The sequence below is a fragment of the Paecilomyces variotii genome (assembly GCF_004022145.1).
Source record: "Paecilomyces variotii strain CBS 101075 chromosome Unknown C8Q69scaffold_9, whole genome shotgun sequence".
Lineage (NCBI taxonomy): Eukaryota > Fungi > Ascomycota > Eurotiomycetes > Eurotiales > Thermoascaceae > Paecilomyces > Paecilomyces variotii.
In genome coordinates, this window is record NW_021167148.1 from 1,035,558 (window position 1) to 1,061,882 (window position 26,325).

The 26,325-nt window shown below is 48.3% G+C and overlaps 11 protein-coding genes across 11 annotated transcripts; 5 read left to right on the forward strand and 6 right to left on the reverse strand.

Moving 5' to 3' along the window:
- Positions 1-538: 538 nt before the first annotated feature.
- Positions 539-3,298, reverse strand: C8Q69DRAFT_334052 (nitrogen permease regulator 3). The gene is made up of 2 exons (XM_028627511.1): positions 2,176-3,298; positions 539-2,119 (listed from the first exon to the last, which is right to left on the reverse strand). The coding sequence occupies exons 1-2, from the start codon at positions 3,203-3,205 to the stop codon at positions 738-740; spliced, it is 2,412 nt and encodes an 803-aa protein (XP_028483394.1). The 5' UTR covers positions 3,206-3,298; the 3' UTR covers positions 539-737.
- A 94-nt stretch (positions 3,299-3,392) lies between these two features.
- On the reverse strand, positions 3,393-4,493 carry C8Q69DRAFT_474725 (hypothetical protein). Its single transcript, XM_028631144.1, has 4 exons — positions 4,312-4,493; positions 4,171-4,205; positions 3,910-4,024; positions 3,393-3,731 (listed from the first exon to the last, which is right to left on the reverse strand). Exons 1-4 carry the CDS (start codon positions 4,359-4,361, stop codon positions 3,614-3,616), a joined length of 318 nt encoding a protein of 105 aa, XP_028483395.1. The 5' UTR covers positions 4,362-4,493; the 3' UTR covers positions 3,393-3,613.
- A 439-nt stretch (positions 4,494-4,932) lies between these two features.
- On the forward strand, positions 4,933-5,851 carry C8Q69DRAFT_474730 (DUF636 domain protein). The gene is made up of 3 exons (XM_028631145.1): positions 4,933-5,109; positions 5,200-5,379; positions 5,470-5,851. Exons 1-3 carry the CDS (start codon positions 5,102-5,104, stop codon positions 5,771-5,773), a joined length of 492 nt encoding a protein of 163 aa, XP_028483396.1. The 5' UTR covers positions 4,933-5,101; the 3' UTR covers positions 5,774-5,851.
- A 2,329-nt stretch (positions 5,852-8,180) lies between these two features.
- Positions 8,181-9,642, forward strand: C8Q69DRAFT_334300 (aldo/keto reductase family protein). The gene is made up of 4 exons (XM_028627513.1): positions 8,181-8,485; positions 8,543-8,804; positions 8,861-9,188; positions 9,264-9,642. The coding sequence occupies exons 1-4, from the start codon at positions 8,322-8,324 to the stop codon at positions 9,494-9,496; spliced, it is 987 nt and encodes a 328-aa protein (XP_028483397.1). The 5' UTR covers positions 8,181-8,321; the 3' UTR covers positions 9,497-9,642.
- A 651-nt stretch (positions 9,643-10,293) lies between these two features.
- Positions 10,294-12,011, forward strand: C8Q69DRAFT_334344 (PAP2 superfamily-domain-containing protein). The gene is made up of 3 exons (XM_028627514.1): positions 10,294-10,531; positions 10,647-11,161; positions 11,215-12,011. The coding sequence occupies exons 1-3, from the start codon at positions 10,398-10,400 to the stop codon at positions 11,862-11,864; spliced, it is 1,299 nt and encodes a 432-aa protein (XP_028483398.1). The 5' UTR covers positions 10,294-10,397; the 3' UTR covers positions 11,865-12,011.
- A 146-nt stretch (positions 12,012-12,157) lies between these two features.
- On the reverse strand, positions 12,158-13,131 carry C8Q69DRAFT_508976 (hypothetical protein; the record flags this gene model as incomplete). The annotated part of the gene is made up of 2 exons (XM_028633037.1): positions 12,158-12,644; positions 12,713-13,131. 2 exons carry the CDS (start codon positions 13,129-13,131, stop codon positions 12,158-12,160), a joined length of 906 nt encoding a protein of 301 aa, XP_028483399.1.
- A 302-nt stretch (positions 13,132-13,433) lies between these two features.
- C8Q69DRAFT_334370 (4-coumarate-CoA ligase) lies at positions 13,434-15,684 on the reverse strand. The gene has a single exon (XM_028627515.1). The coding sequence runs from the start codon at positions 15,445-15,447 to the stop codon at positions 13,774-13,776; it is 1,674 nt and encodes a 557-aa protein (XP_028483400.1). The 5' UTR covers positions 15,448-15,684; the 3' UTR covers positions 13,434-13,773.
- Positions 15,685-15,692: 8 nt separating this feature from the next.
- C8Q69DRAFT_474754 (enoyl-CoA hydratase/isomerase family protein) lies at positions 15,693-16,719 on the forward strand. The gene has a single exon (XM_028631146.1). It carries the CDS (start codon positions 15,814-15,816, stop codon positions 16,636-16,638), a length of 825 nt encoding a protein of 274 aa, XP_028483401.1. The 5' UTR covers positions 15,693-15,813; the 3' UTR covers positions 16,639-16,719.
- A 1,211-nt stretch (positions 16,720-17,930) lies between these two features.
- Positions 17,931-18,742, reverse strand: C8Q69DRAFT_334389 (ankyrin repeat protein). Its single transcript, XM_028627516.1, has one exon. The coding sequence runs from the start codon at positions 18,601-18,603 to the stop codon at positions 17,953-17,955; it is 651 nt and encodes a 216-aa protein (XP_028483402.1). The 5' UTR covers positions 18,604-18,742; the 3' UTR covers positions 17,931-17,952.
- Position 18,743: 1 nt separating this feature from the next.
- Positions 18,744-21,878, forward strand: C8Q69DRAFT_334498 (tRNA ligase). Its single transcript, XM_028627517.1, has one exon. It carries the CDS (start codon positions 19,007-19,009, stop codon positions 21,464-21,466), a length of 2,460 nt encoding a protein of 819 aa, XP_028483403.1. The 5' UTR covers positions 18,744-19,006; the 3' UTR covers positions 21,467-21,878.
- Positions 21,810-23,554, reverse strand: C8Q69DRAFT_508981 (Got1/Sft2-like family-domain-containing protein; the record flags this gene model as incomplete). Its single annotated transcript, XM_028633038.1, has 4 exons — positions 21,810-21,962; positions 22,556-22,706; positions 22,988-23,108; positions 23,332-23,554. The coding sequence occupies 4 exons, from the start codon at positions 23,552-23,554 to the stop codon at positions 21,810-21,812; spliced, it is 648 nt and encodes a 215-aa protein (XP_028483404.1).
- Positions 23,555-26,325: the final 2,771 nt, after the last annotated feature.

The window sequence follows — 26,325 nt, forward strand, 5'->3', positions numbered from 1 at the left end:
ACTTAGACGTCAGCTCGCTTCCCGGGGAGCTCACTGCTCAGAGCACAAAGGTCGGATCTCCTTCAGGGCTCAAGCCCCAGTTGCGGGGCTACCGTGCGCGATGTGATGATGGCGTTCTGATTATCTGTTTGCGTGCAAGACAAACTCAAACTCGGCTGTCATACGATACTGTGCGTCACCAGGAGATTGAGTGAAGAGATCTATACCGAGTTTCTGCATTGAACGACGTACACTGCCCTCTGTCCGTTCGATATGTGGCAAGCCATCTCCCCCAACAATTTTTATGGCCGCGATGGTGCTTTCCCGGGAAATCCCATGTTTCCAGCTGTCCGGCCTCCATTTTCCCGGGAGTTATCTAATACCTGATAATAGTTTTGCCGAATTACCACCAGCATGGCCGCCAAACAATGTAAACTGTATTCCGTAGGTCTTGCAGTGAACAATTCCATATGCAACCGCTTTGTGCACCCGGATTCGACGTGAGAAGTTGGAAATTCAATTGAGAGCTGAGTGTCAAATCCCAAGAGTCACCGTGCAATTTCAGCGCCAAAAGATCAAGAAGTATACAGTAGTTATGGGTATAATATCACAATAGAGCTCCGGGACATGACCCCAGAGGATTAAAAAAAAGGAAAGGACCAAAACGTATGCCAATCCGGCAATTTCAAAAACACAGCAGAAATTTGAAGCAAAAACAGTCATTCTATAGAGAAGCCAGACAGAATATGCCCCTGCTTTTACCAATGTCTCACACTGACCAGCACTTTCTCTCGTGGGTCAGGGTCGAAGCCTGGTTGTCCGGTATTCAGCCCCATGCGCATAAGCATATGCCAAACGACCTTTCGCTTCAGTCCCTCTCGCACAGGGATCTTCTCTAGGGCGTCATGCCCATTGAAATACTTAGTAAATAAAGGCCAGTACTTCTTCAGGGACTCGTTAAACCCGTTGTCGTCCACATCAGCACCCACAGTACCGCCATTTACCAATCCTCGCGTGGTGTCGGACCCAGTTCGGTCTGGGAAGCGTGCCATGATCTCATCAAGCCATCGAGACTCCAGAGGAGATGCACGATGAGGGAAAGGGATAAGGGATGACGTGGTCATGTGCATATCCCGATTGATGAGCGACTGTGAAAGATGCATTGATCGTTCGGACCCGTAACGGCCAGGTATTGGGGTCTGCTGCCCACTTGCTTGGCTCTCCAGGGACGAGGAAGAGGAGGAGCCGTTGTCATCTTCATTGCCAGACCCGTCTCCATCCTCCAGCGGACTGGAAGATATCCTATGCTGGGAAAGGAGCTTGTCCATCTCCTCCCTTCGCATGGCCATCTCCACCGCCATTTTAATCTCAGGAGTGACCTTGACCCTCGCGAAAGCCCTGAGCTGAGTGACCCAACCTCCTCGCAACAACCATGCCAGAATAGCGAAGTAGGCTTCCTTGTGATCATTGCTAGGTATGAAGCTCCCGTATGGGCGTGGCGTACGGCTGAGCGCAGACAGCATCTTTGGCAGGCTAGGAAGAGTTGGGAAGGCCGCTGCATAAGCAGCGGTGGCAGCTTCAAGCTTGCTCAGATCGCAATTGGGAGATACAATGTATGTATCCCGTTGGTGGAGAGGAGGGATAGCCCTTGCGCGTCTCCAGTACACAAGGTGGCTGGCCAGCAGCTGGATATTGGAGAGTGGGATTCCCGAAGCAGCTGAAACCTGAGCAAATGACTTCGTTGGCTTAGAACAACGAATATAGTGTGCTAATGCTGGACCAAGCGCACCACCAGATGCTTCAACGTCTTTTAATATAGTTGCTTCATTATCCAGCAACAAAAGTGCAAAGTGTTTGGCCAGTATCTGGTGCGGTGGAGCAGTGTCAGCAGCGAAGGTATCATCAGCTGGGCTTAGACTATCCGCAGTAGTGAGCCATAGGCCTGGGTATGCAGTGTCCATTGGAGTGGGAAGATATGGTGTCGATGTTAAAGGTGGGATCTGTAGCGATATCGAAACATCTGGGCTTAGAGTGACGGAGGCAATCTTCGAAGCTGATATGCTTGAATAGAGTGTACAGATCGCTCTCGCCAGAGACGAGCGAGAAACAAGCTCGGAATAGAGACTATTTACTGATGTCTCTGCAGGTCATGATCAGTCAGGATGATCCAGATGCCAAACCACGGACATGACTTACTCTGCTCTTTCGCCTTTTCCTTGATATGTAGAATCGTCTGCGCCTCTGTCCATACGTAGTCCGCACGGGCTTGTTCCCATTTCAGAGCCTTTCCGAACTTCTTGATCACGTTTTCATAGTTTTCCTTGATACGGATCGAGTATTCCAGCTGTGGAGGGTCCAGTACGAAGACGACGTTGAACATTGTCATCGAGTCCTTATCGTTGTCTGGCGATTCATCGCTTTTTGATGTCTTGCTTTTAGTGTCCGTAGGAGCTTTCCCATCACTAGCTGTGCTTGACTTAGTTCCTGCCGGAGTGGCCGACTCAGGTGCTGTGCCTTCTTCCTCCAACCGACTTTTATCAAGTTGATCTTCGTGACCAAGATCACCTCCCTCCCATTCCGGTCTAGGTTTCTTCTTCTTTCGTTTCTGTTTGCGCCATGTGCCATCATCGCGGACAAATACAGGCCAGCCGACAAATGCTAGGTCATTGATCCCAACCTCAAACCGCCGTTTATGCCAGGTTTCCGACGGAGCCAGCAGTTTCTCCCACACATCTGTCGTGAGGCCCAAGAGCGTTTCCCATGGTGGTCGAGTGTTCTCTCCGCTGCCGTTGCGTCGCGCATCGGATGAGGTGCCCTGATCATCCTCTATGTCCGAATTTGCTCCTCTCTTTCTCACAGAGGCACGGCTAGAGACCAAAGATGGTGGCCGTTGAGACTCTGCTGCGACTGTCGAAGCGGATACAACATTCTCGTCAATACCATGGTTGCTCTGGGGCCTGCCGAAAGAACCACTGTTTCCTAGATAACTTGCTTCATCTTCTTCGTCTGAAGTGCTGCTAGTCTCGTCGCTGGAGGCTGATTCGTTATTTTTGGTTCCTTGCGTGTTCTTGCGAGAGATCGAACGTCTCTTGGTCGGATTTCTTAGGCCATTGTCACTGAGAGGGTTCGGAGGGTAATGGAAAACAAATCGCGGACCGGCGCGGGAGCGGACGATAAGGATGATCGCAACAAGGCAGGGGTCTGGAGGGCGCGCTATAGATGACATTGATGGTCACAAGTGTTCCTAGCAGCTTCCTAGGACGAACGTTGTGGGATTAAAGTTGGGGACCTTAAGAGCTGCTGAATTTCTGGAAGGCGGATAGATAGCTTCCCCGCATCGAGCTTGCAGAGGATCGACCGACTGGAGCAGCGACTGCACCAGGAAAGTGGAGCAAACAACGCGATTCCAATCATTCGAAGAGGTAGGGAGATTCTATTTCATTTTGTATATCGTCATGCTAATGTACATATAGTTGTCTGAACCATCTGCCTGTTCTGGCAAGAAAAGATGTCACATATTGACACACGTAGGAATACCCATCCAACGCCGTATCCATGCTATTTAAGAACCCTATTGATTCCTCTGCGGAATTCATTGATTTCTGAGAACGTCCCAGTTATGTGAATTGAGTTATTAACTTCCTCCTTCAGGTTTCGTTACTGATGCGCCGGTTGTTCCCTGGTCCTGGCCTTTGTTGTCCCCTTCGAAGACGAGCCCTAAGTTCTTGAAATCGTCTGGAGCCATAAGATTCCTATTCGCAGACAAATACAATTAGCATCCCTCAAAAGTTCATGTGCTTTCCTACGTATCAACAGCAAGGGGTGCGATAGCAGGATCGTCGCGAGAGCGCAATCCAGTCTCTCTCTAGAAACCCCAAGCAACCGGGTTATTGGAGAACGACATTGATGTCAACGACAGAATTCACTTACTTGTCCATGCGACAACCCAAGTATCCTTTCGCGAGTTTGCGACACCGCTCATCATTGACGCCTTTCTGCGACTTGAGACACTTGATGTATTCAGAGATCAGGTGCTTGCATTCTCCTGCAGGGAGGACAATACGTATTAGCAACGTCGTATTAATGTATTTTCAACGGGATATAGACAGTCCAGAGATATTATTCTCTAATCCAAAACCCGAAGATTGACCACTGAAAGAACGCGCTCGAACGGGAAAGGTGCTCCAGTACCGTCATGATCAAGAGGAAAGCTACCACGCTCAGGTCTGTTTAGAGAAGTATTAGTCTCATAAGTCCAATAGAAGATTCGAACTGCTCTTGAACGAGCTGGCTGATGCGATTGAAGACCACGAGGGGTATTCAATAACTCACGGCGTGGGCTTGAAGTTGACGGCACCGCCACCTGGGCTTCCAAAACTCATGTTTTCTAGCTATCCCTGCTTCAAGAAAAGTACTCAATGGCTTGAGACGAAAATAGTATAGATTTTCGCCGGACGACGTTCTGCAAAGCAAATCCTCTTCTTCCTTTCTCTCGCTGCGCCGCTTTGAATCGGGACCTCGGAAAGACTTCAAACAAGACAAAAGGTACAAACACCACTAGCTCCATCCAGACTCCGTCCGCTTATCCCGAATCATCTCTTACTTGCTGCCAACGAGATCCACATGAACGAGTCATGCTACTCCCATCGATTGAGATAGAATAAATTGACTCGTCTATTGGTAAGCTCATCCACGATGCGGGCATTTCGTATCTGTAGAGCCAGGCCTTCAATGCTGTGCCAATCTTATCGAGGCGTGTATATACAGACGTCTACTATTCGTACATAGCCTGTGAAAATTGTAGGAAATCAGAATAGGCTCTGATACCTTTTGTACCGTCTTCTTCAGAACAAGTACTGTCTTGATAAGGGAAACCTGCGGAGTAATTCCGCTCCTGAAATCTGGTATCAAGCCGTGAGACCTGCCGATTTGGACGGACCCCCTCAGTTGTATGTATGACGTCCCAGCCCCTCTTTATCAACTTATTTCTTAATACGTAGTCCCATCTACAGGATCTTTCATTTCAAATTTCTCTTTCGCGCAGGATCAGACCTATTATCTGGTATTGTTATTCGATCGACATACGGTTTCTTCCAACCATCTCTACTACCGCCGATTCACGATGCCGATGTTAGTCGTCTTCCTATTTTGACGGGTGACAGCCAGTCGCGTCCAATATCTTTATCCACGGGGTTACTAACATTGCTGGTAAATATGCAGGCTACTCCTGGGCAGCTGCCAATGCGGTGGCGTTGAATTTTCCCTTGAATCGCATACTCCGGTCCCATACCAGCTCTGCGCATGCAGTATCTGTCGGAAAGTTGGCGGCTACAACGGCTGCGTGAATCTCGGAGGCGTCGCAAAGACACTGGTAATCAAGAAAGGGAAAGATCTCCTTAAGTAAGTTATATATCTATTTCCTGTGCAGGCGCTCAGTTCATTGCGTATGATGGATTGGTAGCGTTCGGGACTGATTGTGCTCTTTGGCAGGAAATACACTGCTATCAAAGATCGCGGCAAGCCAAACCAGCAGATCTGCTCGTCGGAACGTAATTTCTGCTCTAATTGCAGCACGATGCTCTGGTTATGGGACCGTCATTGGCCAGAACTGATTCATCCGTTTTCGTCCGCCATAGACACTGAGTTGCCTGCTCCAGATGAGATGGTCTGCGTCATGGCAGGTTCCAAGCCGAACTACGTGAGGTGGCCGGAGGGCAAGAAGAGCGTCCACGAATTGTATGGCGAGGATAGCATTGAAGGATGGCATAAGAAACATGGCCTTTACATTCGGTAGGTTTACGACAAAGGGAAAACTGGCATGAGAATGGTATGACAATGTATTCATTGATCTAGCTAGCGAGAATTATGGACCACCTGATAGGTGCTGCAGTTTATCTCGTCGACGAGATGTGGGGTATCTTATGATCTTCCAATTGTTAGTCAAGGATTCAAACTCAAGATGAGTAGTACAGCAAAGTGGAAACAAATTCGAATCAGTTCTCCAAGATGAATAAGATTCTTCAACGTGTAACTCAGTAAGAACACAGCGAATAAAGAGTTCATCACGAAAGAATATGCAACGAGAATGGAACAAAACTTACAATCTAGGAGGAAAACGTCCGCTATTGCAAGGTAAGTTCCTAGCGAGACCGAAAATGTCAGCGACATGACTGAATAAGCGATCCTCTGCAGGATGATGAAAGATATAAAGGCATATCATCTATCTCAGGCTTTGCGCCCATCTGTTAGCATGCGCACTTCCTTCTGTTCAGTACTGGAATACGACATACCTCATTAAATCAGAATTTTCAGTGTATACGTTCATACCCGGAACACTGTTGGTGTATCCGGTTCAAACAGTGTGAATAGTGTTCATCATTTGAAAGATGATAGCCATATACTTCGGGGAATCAGGGCTCCTTGTGCATATGAGACAGTACCTAGTGACATTAAGGTCAGTTCGAGTTCGAATCATACAATGATATCAAAAATGCGAGTCATGTTGATAATCAATCAGGTGACGAGTTCTCAACAAGCATTTCGCCTCCCCAGCACCCGCAAAGTTTGTACGCTTTGCTTTTCATGGATGAGGGCAGATGAATCCGTTCTGTCCGCCCGTTCGTTCATGGCTTCTTCATGAAGGGGTCGCGTGGTGAGGTGTGGGAATGTTGATAGATAGAGAATAAAAGTACCTATTAGCGTCGACTGTTAGTTACTGCGAAATCAATGGCATGGGACAAATGATATCGTTGTAGAGATTGGATCAGACAAGGCTGAAACTTGATTTATTGACAGGTTCCACATGGATCTTAAGATTGAGGAATGCCTTTCGCATGTCATATGAGTCATCACAAAAGGGGGGCGGTGAGAATGAACAGCGAGGAAAAGTAAACGTACCTTTTACAAATTGTATGATGAGCAAGATGGAGTACGCGATAGGAATATTATTCTAAGCCTAGTTTCGAGGTATTAGCAGCTGTCATACCAGATAACGACGCAACCACAATTGTATGACGGAAGGCATCAGAGTAATTCTAGAGTTTTTTTTTGAAGTCCTTCATGGTCATAGGATTTTGTGGATAAAAAATTTTTCATCACTTGAGAAGAGTATATAAAATAGAACGTATGGACTTACCATTAATGAATAACAGGTAGTGTCACAGCTATGCAGCTAGTAGGTGAGAATATCAAATATAAAAGGTCATGACGCCTTCCAGGAAGGGCGACATCAGCCCTGCCGTGCCTGCGGCAGATATTTTGCTGAGAAGAATTAGTGTGGGATGGGAACAAAAATTTATAGACGCGTAGGCAGCGCTACGGAGCGCGCTTGTTACCTTAAGCGAAAGTTGAGCCCCACTTAGGTAGGTCCGATGCATTGACCAATGCGAACGAGGATCTCCAGGTTCATGAATTGAACAACTGCTGGTTCATCTGTGTTGATTTCCTCCACCTCCAAATACTACATATATCTACTCTAAGGAGAGGCTCCCTCAAACTTAAATGAAGAATTTCGTAGTATGAGTGTCCGGAAAGGATCCATTTATCACGCACCACTGGAAAGAATCAGCCAGCGGACGATGATCGCATGGATATTACTATCTCTAGGAAGTACTTCTATCAAATTGTATTCTTTCAGGATGGGTAGTCGGTCATACGCCTAATATACTTCTTGAATCCTGAAGTCGTTGGGGAAGTTATTATTAGAAGCAGACTCACAGGAGCGCTAGATGAGAGTGTCTCAAAACGTCCCCATCACGTTAGAGATATTTGCAAGAAATTCCGTATACAAAGTTCAATTTCAAGGGAATGATTAAGCCTAGCGCCATCCTGAAGATTCGCGCACTGAATGGGTTGGACATATGAGTACTCGGATTCACAAGTGCATAATGACCTGTAAGTCAAAAGTCCCGCCGGTAACTATGTATGTACCTTGAGGAATTGACACTCTGCTTCGCTCGAATACACTTCACTTGTACGGGGTGCTCGTTGCTTTCTCATCCTTTTACTGCAGCTAACTAATGACCATAGACGAGCTGCCTTCGTTACTTCCTGCTTTTATACTGGCGAAGCTCGCGTCCCTCATATAGACGTCATGGTTTCCCGGGCTGACTTTTACGACACACACTCTAAGGGCTTTTCTGCGTCAATTTGACGTCGCTTTACAGTGTCGCAGGTCCCCCTGATTGCATAATCCATACGCGGCCTGGGATGTTAAATATCTCAAGCTGTCTCCTTTATCGCTCAAATCAAAACTGACCGGTATTGTTGCAATAGCATAATTTAGCCCACCAATGAATCATATATTATCCAATATTACCCCATTTCGTCCGATATAATCCAATATGTCTGTTGGAACTACCAAAGCTGGATCTACAAAGTTCAAGCTCAACACCGGTGCTGAGATCCCAGCACTCGGATTCGGCACCTGGCAGGATCCAGAGTCTCAGGAGGCCGCCGTGCGTGAAGCGATCAAGACGGGATACCGTCATATTGATACTGCAAGAGTGTGCGTTACAATATATATCTTGCCTAACACAAATATGACACTAATCGGCTGCATTAGATATGGTACGGAGAAAGCTGTTGGGAAAGCTATCAGAGAGTGCGGCGTGCCTCGGGACCAGCTTTTCGTAACAACCAAGCTTTGGAACAACAAGCACCATCCGGATGATGTTGCTGATGCACTTGATGACTCGCTCAAAGATCTTGGTCTCGACTATGTTGACCTCTACCTAATGCACTACCCTATCGCCTGGAAGCGTGGAAGTGACCCGTTCCCGAAAGAGAATGGGAAACCGGCTGTGGTAGACATTGACTATGCCGATGTATGATCTTGTCCTTCTACCATGTGAGTAATGTGCCTAACAACATGTCGCTACAGACATACAAAGCCATGGAAAAACTGTTGAAGACCGGCAAGGTCAGGGCCATTGGAATTTCGAACTTCTCGCAAGCAGAGATGGAGCACTTACTTAAGAGCGTTTCCGTCGTCCCGGCTGTCCACCAAATGGAATTCCATCCATGGCTGCAACAAAAAACCTTTGCCAACTGGCACAAGCAAAGAGGAATTCATGTCACCCAATATTCGCCCTTCGGTAATCAGAACGAGACCTACTCCGGTCTTACGAAGATTGGCAAGATGATTGAGGACCCCATCTTGAACGAGATTGGCAAGAAGTACGGTAAAACTGGAGCACAAGTCGCACTCGGTAAGTCTGTCCATGCCTAATTTGTTGCCTGTCTAGCATAAACGAATCGCCATTTTGACATACTACTTCCTTCAGCGTGGGGTATCTCCCAGGGTCACTCTGTTCTTCCCAAGTCGAAGACCCCATCAAGGATCAGGCAAAACCTGGAGGGCGATTTCATTCTCAGTCAGGAGGATATCGACAGGATTCAGACAATCGATAAGAAACTACGGTTCAATGACAGTAGCAAGGACTTTGGCTACGAACTGTTCGCAGACCTGGAAGGCAAGAATGCAACAAATACTGAGAGGACTGGGACTTCAGATTAAGCTATGCATCTCGATGCTCCCACAGACTTGTCCGGGTGGGAAATGTAACACCTATAGTTCACGTGGTACGATATGGCTTAGCCATTATAGATAAAATGGTCACTTAATAATTGTTTGGATTCTACGACGGTTGGACTTTATGAAAGCGGATGGAAAAAACCAGAGAAACCATAGTATGGCTTTGAAAGATCGCCTTCATGTCTAGATACATAACCATTCTGTTGCTGTTACTGTTCCAGTTCCACCACAGCAGGATTTTCCTTTTTCAACTTCTATCATAAGCGTGACCGACATGATTGCCACCAAGGGAATAGCTACAACCCAAGAAACCCAGAAGTTCTTCGGTCGAGGTAGATACCTAGTCACCGCCCATCAAAAATCGTCTTTTGAGCTCTCATATCCTCTTATCAGCAGCAATCTACCAAACACTGACGCCAGTCCTGCCAGGGCATTAGGCGTGAATACATGATACGGAATAGCGGTCACTTAGTGGTCTTATTTCTTAGTGTACTCTTTACTTGTGTCCGTGCTTCTTCCGCCGATCATACCAGCGTACCTTCTCCCATTGGTGAAGTAGTTGAGTAGCTAGTATTATCAACATCTTGGCGCCCACCGCCCCGACTGAGCATTGGATTCGATTTCTGCTGGGATAGTCAATGTGATTATCGATTTTTTTCTCTCTTGCAATACTAGATTCTTGATACAAAAAGTCAGTTGGGCGTCAGGCTTATTGTTTGTTTCGATTCCGGCGGACAGCAATTGTCCCTCGTCCTTTCTCTGATCTCAATTTTCACATCTTCGGTGCTCTGGCCATGCGCGTCGATTGACAAGTTATCGGATTCAAAATCATCACAATTGAAGTCCTTTGTCTCAGTCGGCAGAGGTCTACCCTGTGGAAACAATGGTATTTCGAGGCATCGCCAACCGGCTGCGCGCGATGGCAATTGAAGCTGTATTTGACAGATTATGTGGCGGCACCATATTTACCAGCAAAAAGTTAATATTGGCCTATACTATCGACTGGGTTCTTATTATGTACGTAGGCCCGCGAATATGGTCCCATAATGAGTCAAGCACGGATACACAAGCTTTCAGCCCGCTCTCGTCATGTCTAACTTTGGAATTATATCGATTCTAATTGCTTCTATAGAGGCACCGGCTTAGTGGGATATGCTTTTACCAGAATCGAACCTAATCGCAGTCCGTTCTCTCTTACAGACCTGAGCATCTCATATCCATATAAGGTTCATGAGACTGTGTCGACCACGGTCATGGTCTTGGTCTCGCTTTTGGCACCAGCTATGATAATCCTACTCTTAACGCTCGTCTTTGTTCCGGGCCCGTTAGTGGACAAGAATGCACCCAGTTTTGTAATACTGAAACGCAAGCTGTGGGAGTTGAATGCTGGATGGATGGGTCTGGGAGTTTCTCTGGCTGGAGTCTACATGTGTACAGAGGCCTTGAAGGACTTGTACGGAAAACCCAGACCCGATCTACTCGGCAGATGCAGACCCGATTTGTCGAATATTGCAGCATATGCAGTCAGTGGGCTAGGACTTCAACTCGAACATGCCCCAGTTCTAGTGACATGGGAGATCTGCCAGAACAAGTCATATATGCTTAGAAAGGCTGGTTTTGCGAGCTTCCCAAGCGGGCATTCATCCTGTGAGTGCATCATGAGCTTAAGATAAAGCAATCTTAAACTAACAATGCAAAAGTTTCTTGGGCAGGCATGACTTATCTTACGCTCTGGCTATGTTCCAAGTTTTCCATCACTATTCCGTATCTCTCTCAACAGCCTTTAGACAATGGCATTCCGCCAACGGGTCCGCAAGACGATTCGAATGCCAATGACACCACGCATCATCATCGCCATCATCATCTTCTTCACATTTTCCATGAAACTGTCACAGGGAAGCCCTTACCCTCTCAATTTAGCCTCTCCATTCGGAACCGGGGGGCACCACCTCCGGTCTATCTACTCATTGTTGCCTTGATACCCTTGGGGGTTGCGGCTTTCATTTCTTCATCCCGTTGGTTTGACCACCGACACTACGGATTTGACATCATATTCGGATCTATCATGGGGATCCTTTTCGCATTTCTTGGATTTTACCTATATCATCTGCCGATCAGACGCGGAGCAGGCTGGTCATGGGGACCGAGAAGCCCCGAACATGCATTCTGGAAGGGCATCGGGTATCCAAACCAGATAGCAGCTGATGGATGGACTAGCTCAACGGCGATGGAGGCCAAAGATGAGGGCTTGCTGCAAAACGAACATTTCAGACACGAGAGGTGGAGTAGAGTCATCTCTTCGACCCCGGACGTGAACGGATCTTCAAGTAGTTCTTCCAACGAAGTATGAGTATAAAGCAAGGACCTAACGAACCTGCCTTCACACACAGGTTACCCAAATCATGAATAAACGATGTTCATGGAGTGCGTTAAGGCCGCAAAAAAAACAATCGTGATGCGGAAAATGTACTTCGACCATGGCTAGGATTTGATAATATAGCCCGAACGAGACTTCATGCATATATGTATAAACAGATACCCCGGACTCCGCGCTTCTAAACCCATGTTTACACGCCCACGTTAAGAACCTAATGCAGAACAGTCCGTAAAACAAAGCCCCACGTCATGCAATAATATGGGGTATCATCTCCAACCACCAACTCTTCCTTCATCCCATCTCGCCCTTGCTTCTCTCCTAGCTTCCAACTTTGCTGCCTCAGCCCTCACTCTCCGTACCCAATCCACGACTTCCTTCTCACTGGCTCGCCCATGGTGGTCTCCTTCTAGGAAACTTTCTTCCACAGCTTGACAGACAGCTTCCTGCTCAGCAACCGCTGCCGCAAGTCGTTGGTAGAGAGCCTTTGGTGACCATGGTGCCAATGCAGCATCCATCTCGGCCTGCTTCTTCCTCCATGAAACTTCGAGGGACTGGTGTGTAAGAAGAAGGGACTCTGTCGAGGCGCGGAGATTGGCAATGTGGGATTCTAACTCGAGTAGATGGTTCGCCAGAGCTTTATTGGACTCGAGGAGAGAATAGAGCGGCTTTTGAGAGGCAGCGTAAGATGGATGCTGGGTAGAGAGGGCGGATATGAGATTCGGGTTCGATAGGATAGTTTGCAGGTCAGCGTTTCTGAACTCGCGCCTATGTTAGTCTTCTACAAACGGAAATTTAGGCTGGGAAAGTGGATTTCGACTTACGATTTATCCTTTACGATATCTGGCAGCCAGCACTCTTCGATACTCGGGGGTTGCGGCTGTGACGCTTCCGTGTTCGGGTCGTAAACATCCTCAATGGTAGAAGGTACGTATGCCGCTGTAGGCTGTCCTTCTGAATTTGTCTGTCCTTGAGCTCCAGCATGGGATACAGACTGTGGAGGACGAGGCAAAGGGGGTCCTGTCTGCGGTGTACCCCGTCGACTTGCTTCGTGACTACTAGGCTTTGGTGGAGGCGGCGGCGGTGTGTCCGGATCAATGGCCGGACTCCGTACGGTCCCCGTGTTCGAGTACACAAAAGGTTGAGGAGAGTATGTATGCGGAGACTGAGACATTATTAGTGGAAGGAGGAATTTCTGAACGCTTTCATTGAAGACGTGGAGCAGCTGGTCATCGTGAGACATGGAGATTGCGGGGATGATAAGTACATATTCTGCCGATTTATACCGCCTCATGATGCTATGGAATTGGCTGAACAGTAGCTTAAGGAACTCTCAAGATGTGGTTTGAAAAGGTGAGATTTACTAATATTGAGAATATATTAGGAAAGCTAATTTTCCATTATTGAAGAATTGTAGATGATATGTGTTATCTTCAGTGGTTCATTCTCTACTCAGATGTCAATTGCAAATAACATTTACGAATATATTTTCGAGCAGAAAAGCGTCACTTGTGAGATAATTAAACTTTTTATATTAGTATTCACCTAAGATAACACCCGGTTCTGGAACACTGATTTTGTTCATATACTCATGATGACTCCCTGTGGAGGAGGCAGGAAGTATAGTTCCATTACAACAAAAGACTACAGCTTCTATTTTCACATACAATCTTACATTTCTTTTGAGCTTCTCCTTAATTCCAGCTCCATTGTCTCCTCTATGTATACTGACAGGAACCAAGATAACTGGTTTTGTTATTGCTGATTGCGAAATATACCACATTTCATCTCAGCACCAGGCAATTGAATATACCAAAATAATGCCTCGCTCAAGGTGTATAGGAATACTAGCCAGATGCCGCAGAACAATCTGTTTCCACAGAGGTTACAACTTGGCTTTGACATTCCCTTGGAGTCTTTCAGTATCCCTTTTCGCCCACTCTTTGACAACCTTTCTCAAAATCTTACCGCTCGCAAGCCTTGGTACTTCGTCGACAAAGGACACACCACCCGTCAATCGCTTATGTTTCGCAACCCGCTCTCCTACAAATTTCACGATATCATCCTCAGATATCTTTCCCTTAGCTCGAGGCTGCAAGGACACATATGCTCGAGGCCTTTCTTCGTCATTGAGGCTAATCCCCACAACAGCGGCGTCCGACACTCCGTCACATTGCAGCAAAAGAGCCTCTAACTCAGCAGGTGCCACTTGAAGCCCGTTCACTTTGATGAGTTCTTTGTTTCGATCCACAATGGTAAACACGCCTTTGGCGAAAGTAGCGATATCACCGGTTTTGAGCCATCCATCGGTCGTTTTGCAGGCCCTTGTAGCTTCCTCATTATCAAAATATCCCAGCATGACCTGCGGGCCTCGGAACCAAATCTCCCCTGGTTCGCCTTCGTCGAGAATCTCATTCCCGTTCTCGCCAACAAGAATAGCTTCAGAATTAGGAGCCAGAGTTCCAACGCTGCCAGTATTGTCGTGAAGAAACCCGGGTACCATAGTGCCCGCACAGGTAACTTCAGTCATTCCCCAGCCCTGTGCAATCGTCACATCAAAACGACTGCTTATCTCATTTTGAAGTTCGCGCGACAGTGGAGCTGCTCCGCACATGATATGTTTGAGACTTTGCAAGTTATACTTCGACGACTCTTCTCGCTTACTGAGCATGATAAGCACCGGGGGGACTAATTGAACACTGGTTATCCTGTATGCTTCGATCAAGCGCAGGAATTCCTCAAACTCAAAGCGCGGCATCACGTAAGTAGGAATGCCCAGTTTGCATGGAATAGTGACCGTCCACAGCTGAGAATAAGCATGGTACATAGGTAGGAAGCTAAGCCCTCTCTCCCGAGTTATTGGGTTGTTCGCGCTGTCAGCCTCTGGTGTGTAGAATCTGGTAAAGATGCTTTGGGCGGCGTTTGCCACGATGTTGCGGTGGGATATGCAAGTGCCTTTAGGAAGCCCTGTTGTGCCGCTGGAGAAATTGATCACTGCCACAGTTGTCGAAGATGCGTCACCAAGAAGAGGATCCCATGACCACTGACTAGACTCTCCTTGAGAGGCCAAGATATCCTTCCAATCGTGAACAGCACTGTTCGTTGTGAGTGCATTGTCCGAAAACTGGTAGATTCGATCATATGGAAAGTTAACACGGCGAGCTGCCTCCAATCCCTTCTCCAGAGAACTTGGATGAACCAGAAAGACCGCCGCTTTGGACGCCTTTAGTTGGTACGCGACTTCTTTAGGCGTAAAGACTGGATTGACGCCGGTAAACCGTCTTTTGGATCCCACAGTAGCAAGATAAACTACTGGCACGTATATGTGGTTCGGCGTCATCAACATAATTGTGCTTTCTTCTGGGATGCCCAAGTTGCTAAAGCCCACTGCAAGCCGCCGGATCCATATTAGGGCTTCAGCAGGAGATAAGCTTTTAGATGGATCCAGTGCGTCTAGCCACAGCGGAGTACTCGAGAGCTTTTCACCACCTGGAAACAAATAGGAAAGGAGATTGCAGTGAGGAATATCAATGTCTGGATAGGGGGACTTTCGAGGCATTATGACGACTAGAGGAGATGTGAATGTTTACAACTGTCTAGGAAACAGTTGATGTCTGGTTGATGTAACGAAGTACCGTTTGGATGGGGGACACCTCAGCTCTTTAACAATGATACTATGCTAAAGAGGCTGGGGTTACACAAGAGATACACCTATGTATGACCCCTGTGCTGACGTGTGTTTCCTAATCGGCTTTACCCCTCGAGGTACGACTTCTATAACCGAGGTAAATTACTATGGCCAGACAACGCTAAACTATAAGTATATTTCAAATATAATGCATTAACTAACGGTCTATTAAGGTGCGATTCTCAATATTCGAGCAATTACATGTCTGCTGGGCTATCGTGGCTATAATCCATAACTATGGATCCGGAATCGAACGCCGTTACCAGCACAACTACCACAAGTGGTATCACTACCATTTTCCTGAACCGACCTCATCGCCGCAACGCAGTCAATCCAGCGACTGCCAAAAGATTATATGAAAAGATCCTGGAATTCGAAAATAACCCCTCGCAGAAAGTATGCATTCTAGCTGGATTGAACGGTACTTTTTGTGCCGGAGCGGACCTGCATGAAGTAGCTAGAATGGAGCGATCGACGAACGTACCGGAAAACCTGCAACCTGTGTCGAATGGCAATCTGGGCCCAATGGGCCCCAGTCGACTTCAAGTGAAAAAGCCCGTCATCAGCGCCGTATCTGGGTATGCCGTAGCTGGTGGTCTGGAATTAAGTCTTATAGGAGACATTCGCGTGGCAGAAGATGATGCTGTGTTTGGCGTGTTCTGCAGAAGATGGGGCGTGCCATTGATTGATGGAGGTACTGTCCGCTTGCAAGCAATCATTGGTCTCGGTAGGGCCCTGGATATGATCTTGACAGGACGGCCTGTCAATGCCCAGGAAGCCTTGACAATGGGCCTGGTAAACAGAGTGGTTCCCAAAGGAAAGGCTCTCGAAGAAGCTATGGATATTGCAAATCAACTGCTTTCATTCCCACAGGAATGTATGAACGTTGACAGGCAGTCATGCTATTATAGCGCTTACAATGCCACCTCATTCGAGGATGCTTTGCGGGAAGAGTTTAGACGTGGTGTCGGGGTTATAACTTCAGAGAGCATTAAGGGTGCTACTAGATTCAAGGAGGGTCATGGAAGGCATGGAAGTTTTGGCGATACTACGAAGTTGTAATTTTGATGATATCCATTTCTCTTATTAGTTTCAAATCTGTTAAAGTCCCATTGATAGATGGACAAATTGAGTATATCCGAGGGACTCGGACTTCTGTCAGAATAAGCATAGTGGTTCTCTACATGAGATCGTAGGGAGTCAGAGAACCCCGCATCTATAGAACAGTAACAATGCGGGGACCTATAATATAGTCAGACTAACTAGCAGACTACTAACTATGGTACGTAACAAGGTATAACTAACACAGAGAAGCGTGTATTCTAGCTCCCAGGGCATCGATAATTCGTTCCCTTCTAATATACGGTACTAATTATTTGTCGGTATTTTATCTGCTCAGTACAGATCAATCAGTTCACTGGATCGTCCACAAGGGAACCGTATTGGTTTTTATGGCGGTGGTAATTTGTCAAAGATATACTCCGGGAAGGACAGATAAATATTGGAAACCGTGGAAAAGTACCGTAGTTCTGGGCACATTCCCATCAGCAGTTTAGCATGCAGATTTATAGGTATATAAAACCAACAACTAACGGGGAAAATAAACAGATATCCCCAAGAGAAAGCCAACGCTTAAGAAAACGAAAGCAACGATTCGAGAACGCAGTAGAGAGGGGATAATCGGATGAAATCGAACGAACACGGATAGCACTAATAAAGGAAGATGAGGAAATTATGGAAAATACACCAACGGAGAGATCAAAGCTAGATGCAGACAGCTTAACAGAGAGGCGAAGGAAGGAAGCAGAACGGAAAAGGAGACAACGATTAAGGATGGAACAGCAATTAAGCAAGGAAACAGATACAACTTAAGCAGACAATAGGAACGACAAATCAGAATCAGTAAGTCGAATTTATGTAATTGAGAATATATATAGCTAGTTAAATGAGATTTATTGGTCCTATCATCTTCTGGAGACCTCGCGTATCACGAATGCAGGTCAGTGACCTACACGATGCTTACACTCTGTGTGCAACCTATTGAAGTTTAGTGTATCTAAAGATACACATAATGTCTCCAGAAACAGAGAGTCAGACTCTAGGCTGCTCTCGGCTCATCTCTCTAAGCTATAGAGAAAGGCCATCATGGGCGTTAGCTCGCAGCGACTATTGTTACACTGCAGAACCACAAGTGCCCATACTAGCTCCAGGAGGCCGTCGTCTTGGAGACATCCACTGCCCATTACTTTATCACGTCTCCCGAAAATGCCTTCTTAACCGACCCTGGATGGAGCGGTCTAGGTGTGAGTCACCATTGACTCAAACATGCTGACATTATCCATAAAATCTCTTGTACTGAATTCAAACCGCCGTTTATCATTCCAATCGCCGCCGCTGATCTCTTTCCCGTGTCTCAATGTTGACTCCGCGAAGTGCATCTGCGACCAGCTCTCGCAGCTGGCTTTGTCCAGACTCACTGTGGAAATCTTCCCTGGCAGCTAGCTCATCGATCCGTCTCTTGAATTCAGGATCCATGATGTCTGCCTCTGCTTCCGCTTCTGACATTGTTCCAACATTCACTTTGACATTTGGAGGCAACGGCGGCGCAGGATGTAAGGCATCGGTGGGTTGGGCTGCAGCGCTGGAACCAGAGCCTGAGACTTCCCTAAGATAGGCTGCAACATCTGGGAAAGAACCGTCGTTCTCGATCGTCTCTTGCGCCGTTAACCCCTCGTCATTCTTGTGATTGTAGTCCACACCAAGCTCTTCAACTAGACACTTTGCGATGTCGACATTTTCGGCGACGAAAAGGCATGTCTCAGCATCTTCGTCGGTCAAGTTGATATTGACATTGAACTCGCGTACTAATGCGCGAAGCAGATCGATATGGCCGTACGAAGAAGCAGCATGGAGAAGAGAGTACCCATGTTCGTCCTGACCCGACGCCAGAGAGGGGTTGGAGCGGAGCAAATTCAATAGCGCTGTAGGATTATCAGCCGCGAGGATGTAGGGATTTGGTTGACTCATGGCTATCGTAGGCAGCAAAGGATGATCGATAGGTAGTCGCAAGTCGCAAAGGAAAAAAATAGTTTTAAGTAGGCGGTGCGCAAACTTCCCTTGACGCCGCGCGCGGGGGCGCGGGCGGTGAAGAGTCCGTAGATCAGCTTGCCCCGCGATTTTTTGACGTAGCGATTGATATTATTTGGCACTGTCACAAATCAGCTTGCTTGCTGTGACTCAGAAAGAGTCATTGATGGAAAGTTTCCTTCAGTCATCTCTACCAGAAACCGCAATTTCTTTGTAAGGGATAGAAGACTTAACTTAAGGGAGAAGACGCCAGAGCCAGCGGCTCCTGTGCTCTTCTTTCTCTCAAGACATTTTCACTGCCAGCTGAAGTAATAAGTCAGTTTTCGACTCAGTGATCATCACTATGGTGCAACAAGACGTTCAGGAGGTCGCACGGCTGGTTGACAGCCTCGAAGAGGCCAGCAAACGAGGGAAGACACAAGGCAAAAAGAGCTTTGTCTGCAAAAAGTCCACCTTTGCAGTAGCGGGGTCAGATAATATCTTCGTCGATTCCTGGAGGTTTAACGATTGGGACTACAAGCGTCGTGACCTTCCGACTTACGCCCGTGGACTATTCACTACACGAACCAAGTCTGGTCGTCCAGAGATTGCTGTCCGCGGTTACGACAAGTTTTTCAACGTGGATGAAGCGGGCAACACGAAATGGGACCAGATCGAGAAATACACGCGTGGTCCGTATGAGCTTAGTGTCAAAGAGAATGGATGCATCATCTTCATTTCTGGTCTCGAAGATGGCTCTCTGTTAGTATGCAGCAAGCACTCTACGGGAGTTCGAAATGATACCAACCTGAGCCATGCCCAAGCCGGCGAGAAATGGGTTGAACAACACGTTACTTCTGTCGGAAAGACAGTAAAAGAACTTGCGATGCAACTGCGGAAGATGAACGTTACCGCAGTTGGTGAGCTCTGCGATGACAGCTTCGAAGAGCATGTCCTGGCGTATGATGAAAATGCTGCTGGTATCTACCTTCACGGCATAAACTATAACGTTCCAGAATTTGCGACTATGCCCAGCTCTGAGGTGCACAAATTCGCTGACGAGTGGGGATTCAAGAAGGCACAGTTTCTTGTCATGGACGATATCAGGGCTGTGAAACAATTCTTGGACAACTGCGCCGAAACAGGCTCATGGAATGGAAGAGATACAGAAGGATTCGTTATCAGATGCAAGCAACGCGAAGGAGAAGATGGGCCATATCGGGACTGGTTCTTCAAATACAAGTTTGAGGAGCCATATCTTATGTACAGACAGTGGCGTGAATGCACCAAGGCAGTCATTGCCGGAAAACTTCCGAAGATCAAGAAGCATCAGAAGATCACCGAGGAATATCTACAATATGCTCGCAGACAGCTCGTGAAGGATCCAGCCATTGGAAAACTTTACAACCAGAATCACGGAATCATTTCAATGAGAGAGGGATTCCTGCGTGAACGTGGCTTGAAAGGATCAGATATCATCCAAATGGAAAACGAAGGGCGTGCTGAAGGAGTCAGCAAAAACGTCATCCTGGTTCCAATTGCATCTATCGGCTGCGGAAAGACGACCCTGTCACTGGCCCTGGCCAAGCTATTCGGATGGGGTCACATCCAGAATGATAACATCCCCAAACAGAAGAATCGCCCGAAGAGGTTTGCCTTTGAGGTGACGAACGAACTTGCGAACCATCCCGTTGTCATAGCAGACCGCAACAACCATCAGAGACGGGAAAGGAAACAGCTCATGGAAGATATTACCCCGGTCCTCACTGATGCTCGATTCGTTGCCCTCCAGTACGTGCATGAGCCGAAGGGTCTGTTGCTCGACGATATCAGAGAGGTGACCAGGAAGAGGGTTCTGGAAAGAGGAGACAACCATCAGACCATCCGAGCCGGCAGCAAAAACCCCGATGAAGTGATTGGGATTATGGAAGGATTCCTAAATCGCTTCGAAGCAGTGGACACTGACCGTGATCCGGATGACAACTTCGACGAGGTCATCGACTTAGACGTCTCCGCATCATCCAGAGAGAACCTGGAAAAGGTAGTGACCTCTCTGCACTCGTACTACCCAAAGATTGTCCCGAAAGTTCCCACACCGCAGGAACTGGACAGTGCGATCGAAGCTGCCATGACAGATTACCACGTCGAGAAGGATCTGAGTTCGAATTTCAAACCGAGCAAGCAGCAAAAGGGCCAGAAGAATGCGAACGCGAATGCGGAACAACCGCAGAAGCTGGACCCGGAATCTTGCATGAAGAAAATCGAATACTTCTGCATCTCCCTCCCCGCCCCACGCATCAACAACATCCTCTCCTCCCTCTTCCCACCATCCACACCCCCTGAAAAGGCCAAGCTCTACAAACAACTAGCCAACACGCGACGCATCCAGCCTTCCTTCCACGTCACTCTCATCCACCGCGCCTCAGCCAAGGATCGTCAGGACACCTGGAAACGCTACACCGACCTATACCTCACCAAGATGTACGAAAAACCCGAGACTGACACCAACATCACCCCGACTCTGGCGCCTGCCCGCGTTCGTATTGAGCGCCTTGTCTGGGACGATCGCATCATGGCCTTTGTCGCCCGTATCCTTCCGCCAGAGGACAAGGAGCAGCCGGACTGGCTGTGCGCAAACGACGTCGCGCACATCACTGTGGGCACCGCCTCTCCGGACGTCAAGCCAAAGGAGAGTAACGACCTGCTGAAACGTTGGCTGGAAGTCGGGTCTGGGGCAGATAAGGGCATCTGGGAAGAGGAAGTTCCTGGTGTGGTGGTCCTGGATGGGACTGTGGAAGTCGTCATGAGTCGGGGAAAGTGGTGAAATATGTATTCTACTTGAAGAAGAAAAACAGGACACTGAAGAACGTTAATCTATATGATTAGACATATCATCCTTATAATAACATCTCCATCAACCATTGAAACAGACAGCACTCTCAGAAGAGGGTATATAATAGAAACTAAGCTATGCTTAAGCCAAGTACTGTATTTCTACACATGAATGCGCGAGTCAACTCTGCAATCAGTTGTTGTTTACCTACCATGCTCATGCAAAAATGATGCCCATATCGCTCCGCCATCTCTCTCGAGACTAATGCAATAGAGCTCTCTGGATATCTACAGATGCTCATTCTTGTAGCGGGAAGACAGCAGAATTTACTCCTTCAGCCCGTCACCCACGTCGCGACTCTCTGGGCGCCAAAACGCCCGACGAACTGCAGGCCGCTACTGCCCATAGGGAAGTAGCTGACGAGATACCAGATGAGTGCGGCGAGCTGGAAAATGGACGAGATGAGAGTGAGGAGGGTCGAGTGGAGCTGTTCGTTCGGTGGTCAGCGCGTGTAGAATTCATTTTTCCTTTTTGAAAACCAACGAGAAGGGGAGATGTTTGTGCACACAAGGAATACGAGGCATCCGCCACGACGGAGAAGGAGCTGAAAAAGGGATTGAGAAGCGAGGGCGTCGATGAGGGCAATGTTTAGGGGGCAAGAGGGTATTGCGGGTGAGGCGATAAGGGCCAACTCTAGTTGTCTTATCTCCGCTCCGAGAAGGGTAATATTGTAATGGCGGCAGAAAGCCGACCGAGGTGAGCTCCCCGCCGCCAGACCCGAAGAGCTGGAATGATCGGCTGAGCTCCGATGATGTCATGTTGGGGAGAGCTTGCTGACTGAGCGTGCATAGAATAGCGTATAATCGCGCAAGGAAAAACCAAGGACGCGAAAAGATACAAATGCCCATGAGATGGCGATGCGGTTTTGCTCGAGAAAGTATGGTACTTCGCGGTGGACCAACCTCCCGGAGCGTGTGGGTCATAGTAGGTTAGGAGCCTTAGGAGGGCAGCGGTGCGGTCCGAATGGCAGCCAATGATGAAGCAGAAGAGGCAGATCAATATACAAGAGACGCAACTTACTCCAACCGCAAAATACAGCGTCAACGCAATCGATCCAAAATAAGCGGCAGTAAACGGAAGCCGGGCTCCCGAGACCAGATGTCGGGCGTAGGTGAAGGGTCCCATGAGGACCGCCCAGGATACGAGAAACAGGAGTGAACCGACTGACCAACTATTCCAAGGAAATCCGACATGTCAGTATCTCTGTCCTCTGTCTAGTTTCAGCAGCAGCTGAGCTAGTGGTCTGTAGTTTGAAATGATGGGGAAGCGTGCTTCAGAGGTGGCAAAGCATGTGAGGCACATGTCCTAAGCCACATCAAGCGGACAAAATGTGGTGGCTTGCTTTCCCAAACGAGGACAAGATGCTATCAGATCATGCTCCATGCAGGAAAGTAAAGGCAAGTGTTGATAATGGGGGGTGCCGTCTGGAAGCGAGAGCGACATAGCACTTACAGAATGGCGAATTTGCGCGGCTTCAGCGACAGGACGGGAAACAGGAAGAAGCATAGCATGAAGCAGACTGCTGCCCCAAGGTTACATCCTGCGAAGATGAGCATACGATCCCATCTGCTCACTGTAGATGATTAGCCTCTCCTTTCTGCATTCAGAGCTGATCGGCATCGCCATGAGAACCGCCCTCCTCGCGCCAGAATGATAATGCCATTCTAATGCATGCGCCACCATCCCCAGGACGCAGGAACTGGTATGCAATCACATCCGGCGCGGCGCGCAGAGCGATGGCTCTTAGAAGAAGTCTGTAGGATTCAAAACAAAATATATCAGATCCGTGGACTCACAAGCAAAGAAACTCTCCTCCTCTTCCCTTCTGCTGGGAGCCGGCAGCGGAGCCCCGGGAGCTTCATGCGTAGGGAGCTGGACGTAGCCACCTCGTCCAAATGGATTGTAGGACTGCAGCTTGGAGAGAAACGGGGTCGAAGCGCCGGTACGCACCGGGACATCAGCGTCCCTGCGCGTCCAACCCAGCGAGCTCATCGAGTCGCGAAACGAGCTGGAAGCCATTGTCTGCACGGAGCTGACCCAAACGGGGTCCGCGATTTCCCGAAATGTATAGTCGTCTCTTGGATAGATGCGACGGGACCGTCCCCGGACGTGACGTTCAGACCCTCTCCCACCCCAGCAACGATCAGAGCGAGGGACGACTCCAAATGGAAATGTATGCTCTGTGAATGCACGACGGAAGCCAGATGCCTGGGTGCAGATGATCTGCAGCAACGGTGGGTGTGCAAGACGGCGGTGCTAGAGTACGGCTAAGCCCGACCAGATGACTTGCTCGTAAAACCGAATCAGACCAACCACGAGCTGGATCGCCCGTCGCAGCTAGTGGTTCAGTGACTCTGTGTTTGATAGATAGTATTAAGCTTGTGACAGCGCTCGGAACTCTCTTTTTTCTGAATTGGAGAAGGGGGTCCGCGGGCCCGAGAGCAGCTCTGGACGGGAGCGTGGAATGAATATCGCGATACGGAGCAGTCGGCCCGGACGAGGTTGATGGTTTGACTCTTGTCTCTGACGACGTCACAGGCAGCTCTCTTTCGCGTAGGAGAGGGTGTGGTCTTCACTGCTGGAGCTAGCCGGCCAAGTCGAATGCCGGAGGGAGGTGGGGAAGAGGTATACGGCGCCGTGATGGGGAGACGAAACGAGGGGAGAGAGAGCTCTCGGAATGGTGATTCCTGAGGCCGATGAGCCCGATACAGCCGGGTTGTTCTGCTGGCGGTGATGTATCAGATGACTTGGCCGGTAACTAGTTAAGTTAGCTACCTAGGGTAGACAAGAGAAGAGGGGAAATAAGGGCTAAGGGCTAAGGGCTAGCAATAGAGTAGACCCCAGCTGGATTCTCACACTTGGATCCTCAAAGAAAACAAGAGGGATCGAGAAATGTACAGTACAGTACCATTTGGGCAAAGTCGCGGAGAGAGAGAGGAGTGAGAGGGTGTGGCCGACAGTTGGGGGTTTTGGCCGGGGCCAACTTGGGGGCGGCAATCGGTGGGCCAGTCCGTGCTGGATGTGATGATGGACAGGGCAGGCTGTAAGCTCGATGCAGGATAGGGCGTTAATGCATCTCTTCCGCTCTCGCTTGCCAACAGGATTCAAGAATTAAAGAATCATGCCAAACAGCACAGACACAAAATGCTCCCCTTCTCCTGCACCCCAGTCTGCGTCTTGGTGCATCCCGTCTCTCGTAGGTCGACAGATCATCGTTAGACTGCACTTGCGGCATGGCAAAACTAGGTAACTAACTAAACATACATACATCCGCCGTACATACATAAGATCCTAATGCATTATGCTACTCTGTACTCCGTACTCTACAGTCTAACAGCAACTGCTAGGTAATAGTAACTAGGTTCTAACCTTCCACTCCACGCCACTCCACGCGCCGGTAGATCCTCACTTGAGCCGTGCACCCGTTGACGATCCGGACGGGCAACCTTGCTCTCTATGGTTCGGGAGGCATCTGGCATGAGGGTCGATCTCTTTTAGTCGAGTAGATCGTGGCCTGATACTCAGTGCTCTCCCTGTGCTGTAGAAGAAGATAGTTGATAACTAGTTAGTCTAGTTCGTATTGTCGTGAAGCCTACATCGAACTCTCCCCATCTTCCAATCAGCATCCCTGGAGAAGATGGGTCTCTTATCAACTATCGACTTAAGAATACATGGTGCGATAAGGAAAATGGTTGTTGCCCTGCCCAAGTATCTATGACAGTACTACATGTTTACTCTAGAACACTCGGAGCAAATATACCCGACCCCTCCAGCAAAAGGAGGGGGTAAGAGTATGATCCAGAGGCAGATCCAATGAACATTGCAGATTTCATTCTCTTGTAAACAGATCGATAGCGCAGACAGGAACACCATCTCCTACCTGTGTGGCAAGAAGACGCCGGAAGAAGGAAATGATCCTCTCGGACTACTGTGCGGAGACCAGTGGTGGTGCGGACAACTCTCGGTCCTCCAAACGATCGAGACTCCATCGGGATGTCATATCCAAGCTCTGATATTGAAAGAAAGTCCCCGCAACGCGTCCTCGATCCGCAGAAAGCGCGTCAAGTTTTCGGGAGGTTTGCAAATCGGGGAAGTACTAGACCCCAGAAGCAGTGATTCCGTAACCACATGATGATCATGATGCATCTATCATCTGCCACAGTCTTGTCCCTTCTGGTAAGTGCCGGTAACTAGAGTAATAATTATTAGCTAACCTTTCTTGTTTTGTTTTCTTGATCTAGTAGGACGTCTCAATGTTGGCCTAAGCTTCTTTCTGTTGCTATCAGGGGACCCCTGGTGAGGGTTTCACTTTCAGTAGAAACGAGAAAAACTTCCCTCCAAATAGAAGTCTTACAATTTGCCGTTAGAGTTTCACCTATAAATCGTAGTCAGTAGTCCCTATCCTTCTTTCTGACACCATCTTGCCTTGTCCGACCCACTGGATGTCCTCCAGCGCACCCGTGGATGATTCCCCCTGCCCTCCGAACCTTCGCGGCGACGGGACGGCACCGCGATAGCCTCGCAAAGAATCAGGGCTGCTTTCTTGATTTTTGGAATGTCTGGAGAGCTAGTGTCGATCATGATCTGCTCCTTGATTGGTTGCGGCTGGCACATCCACGAGCAGACCAACTGTGGATCGGTATCAGCCATCATCTCGTCGATCCAGGCGACATACCTTCGTGGCTCGTATGTCTCTCCGGTGCCTGTGAGTGTGGCAGACTAGATCGAGGCACCAGCACGAGGAGCACGTTGTGGCTGCTCATCCGATGTGTGGTTCTGTACATTCCTCG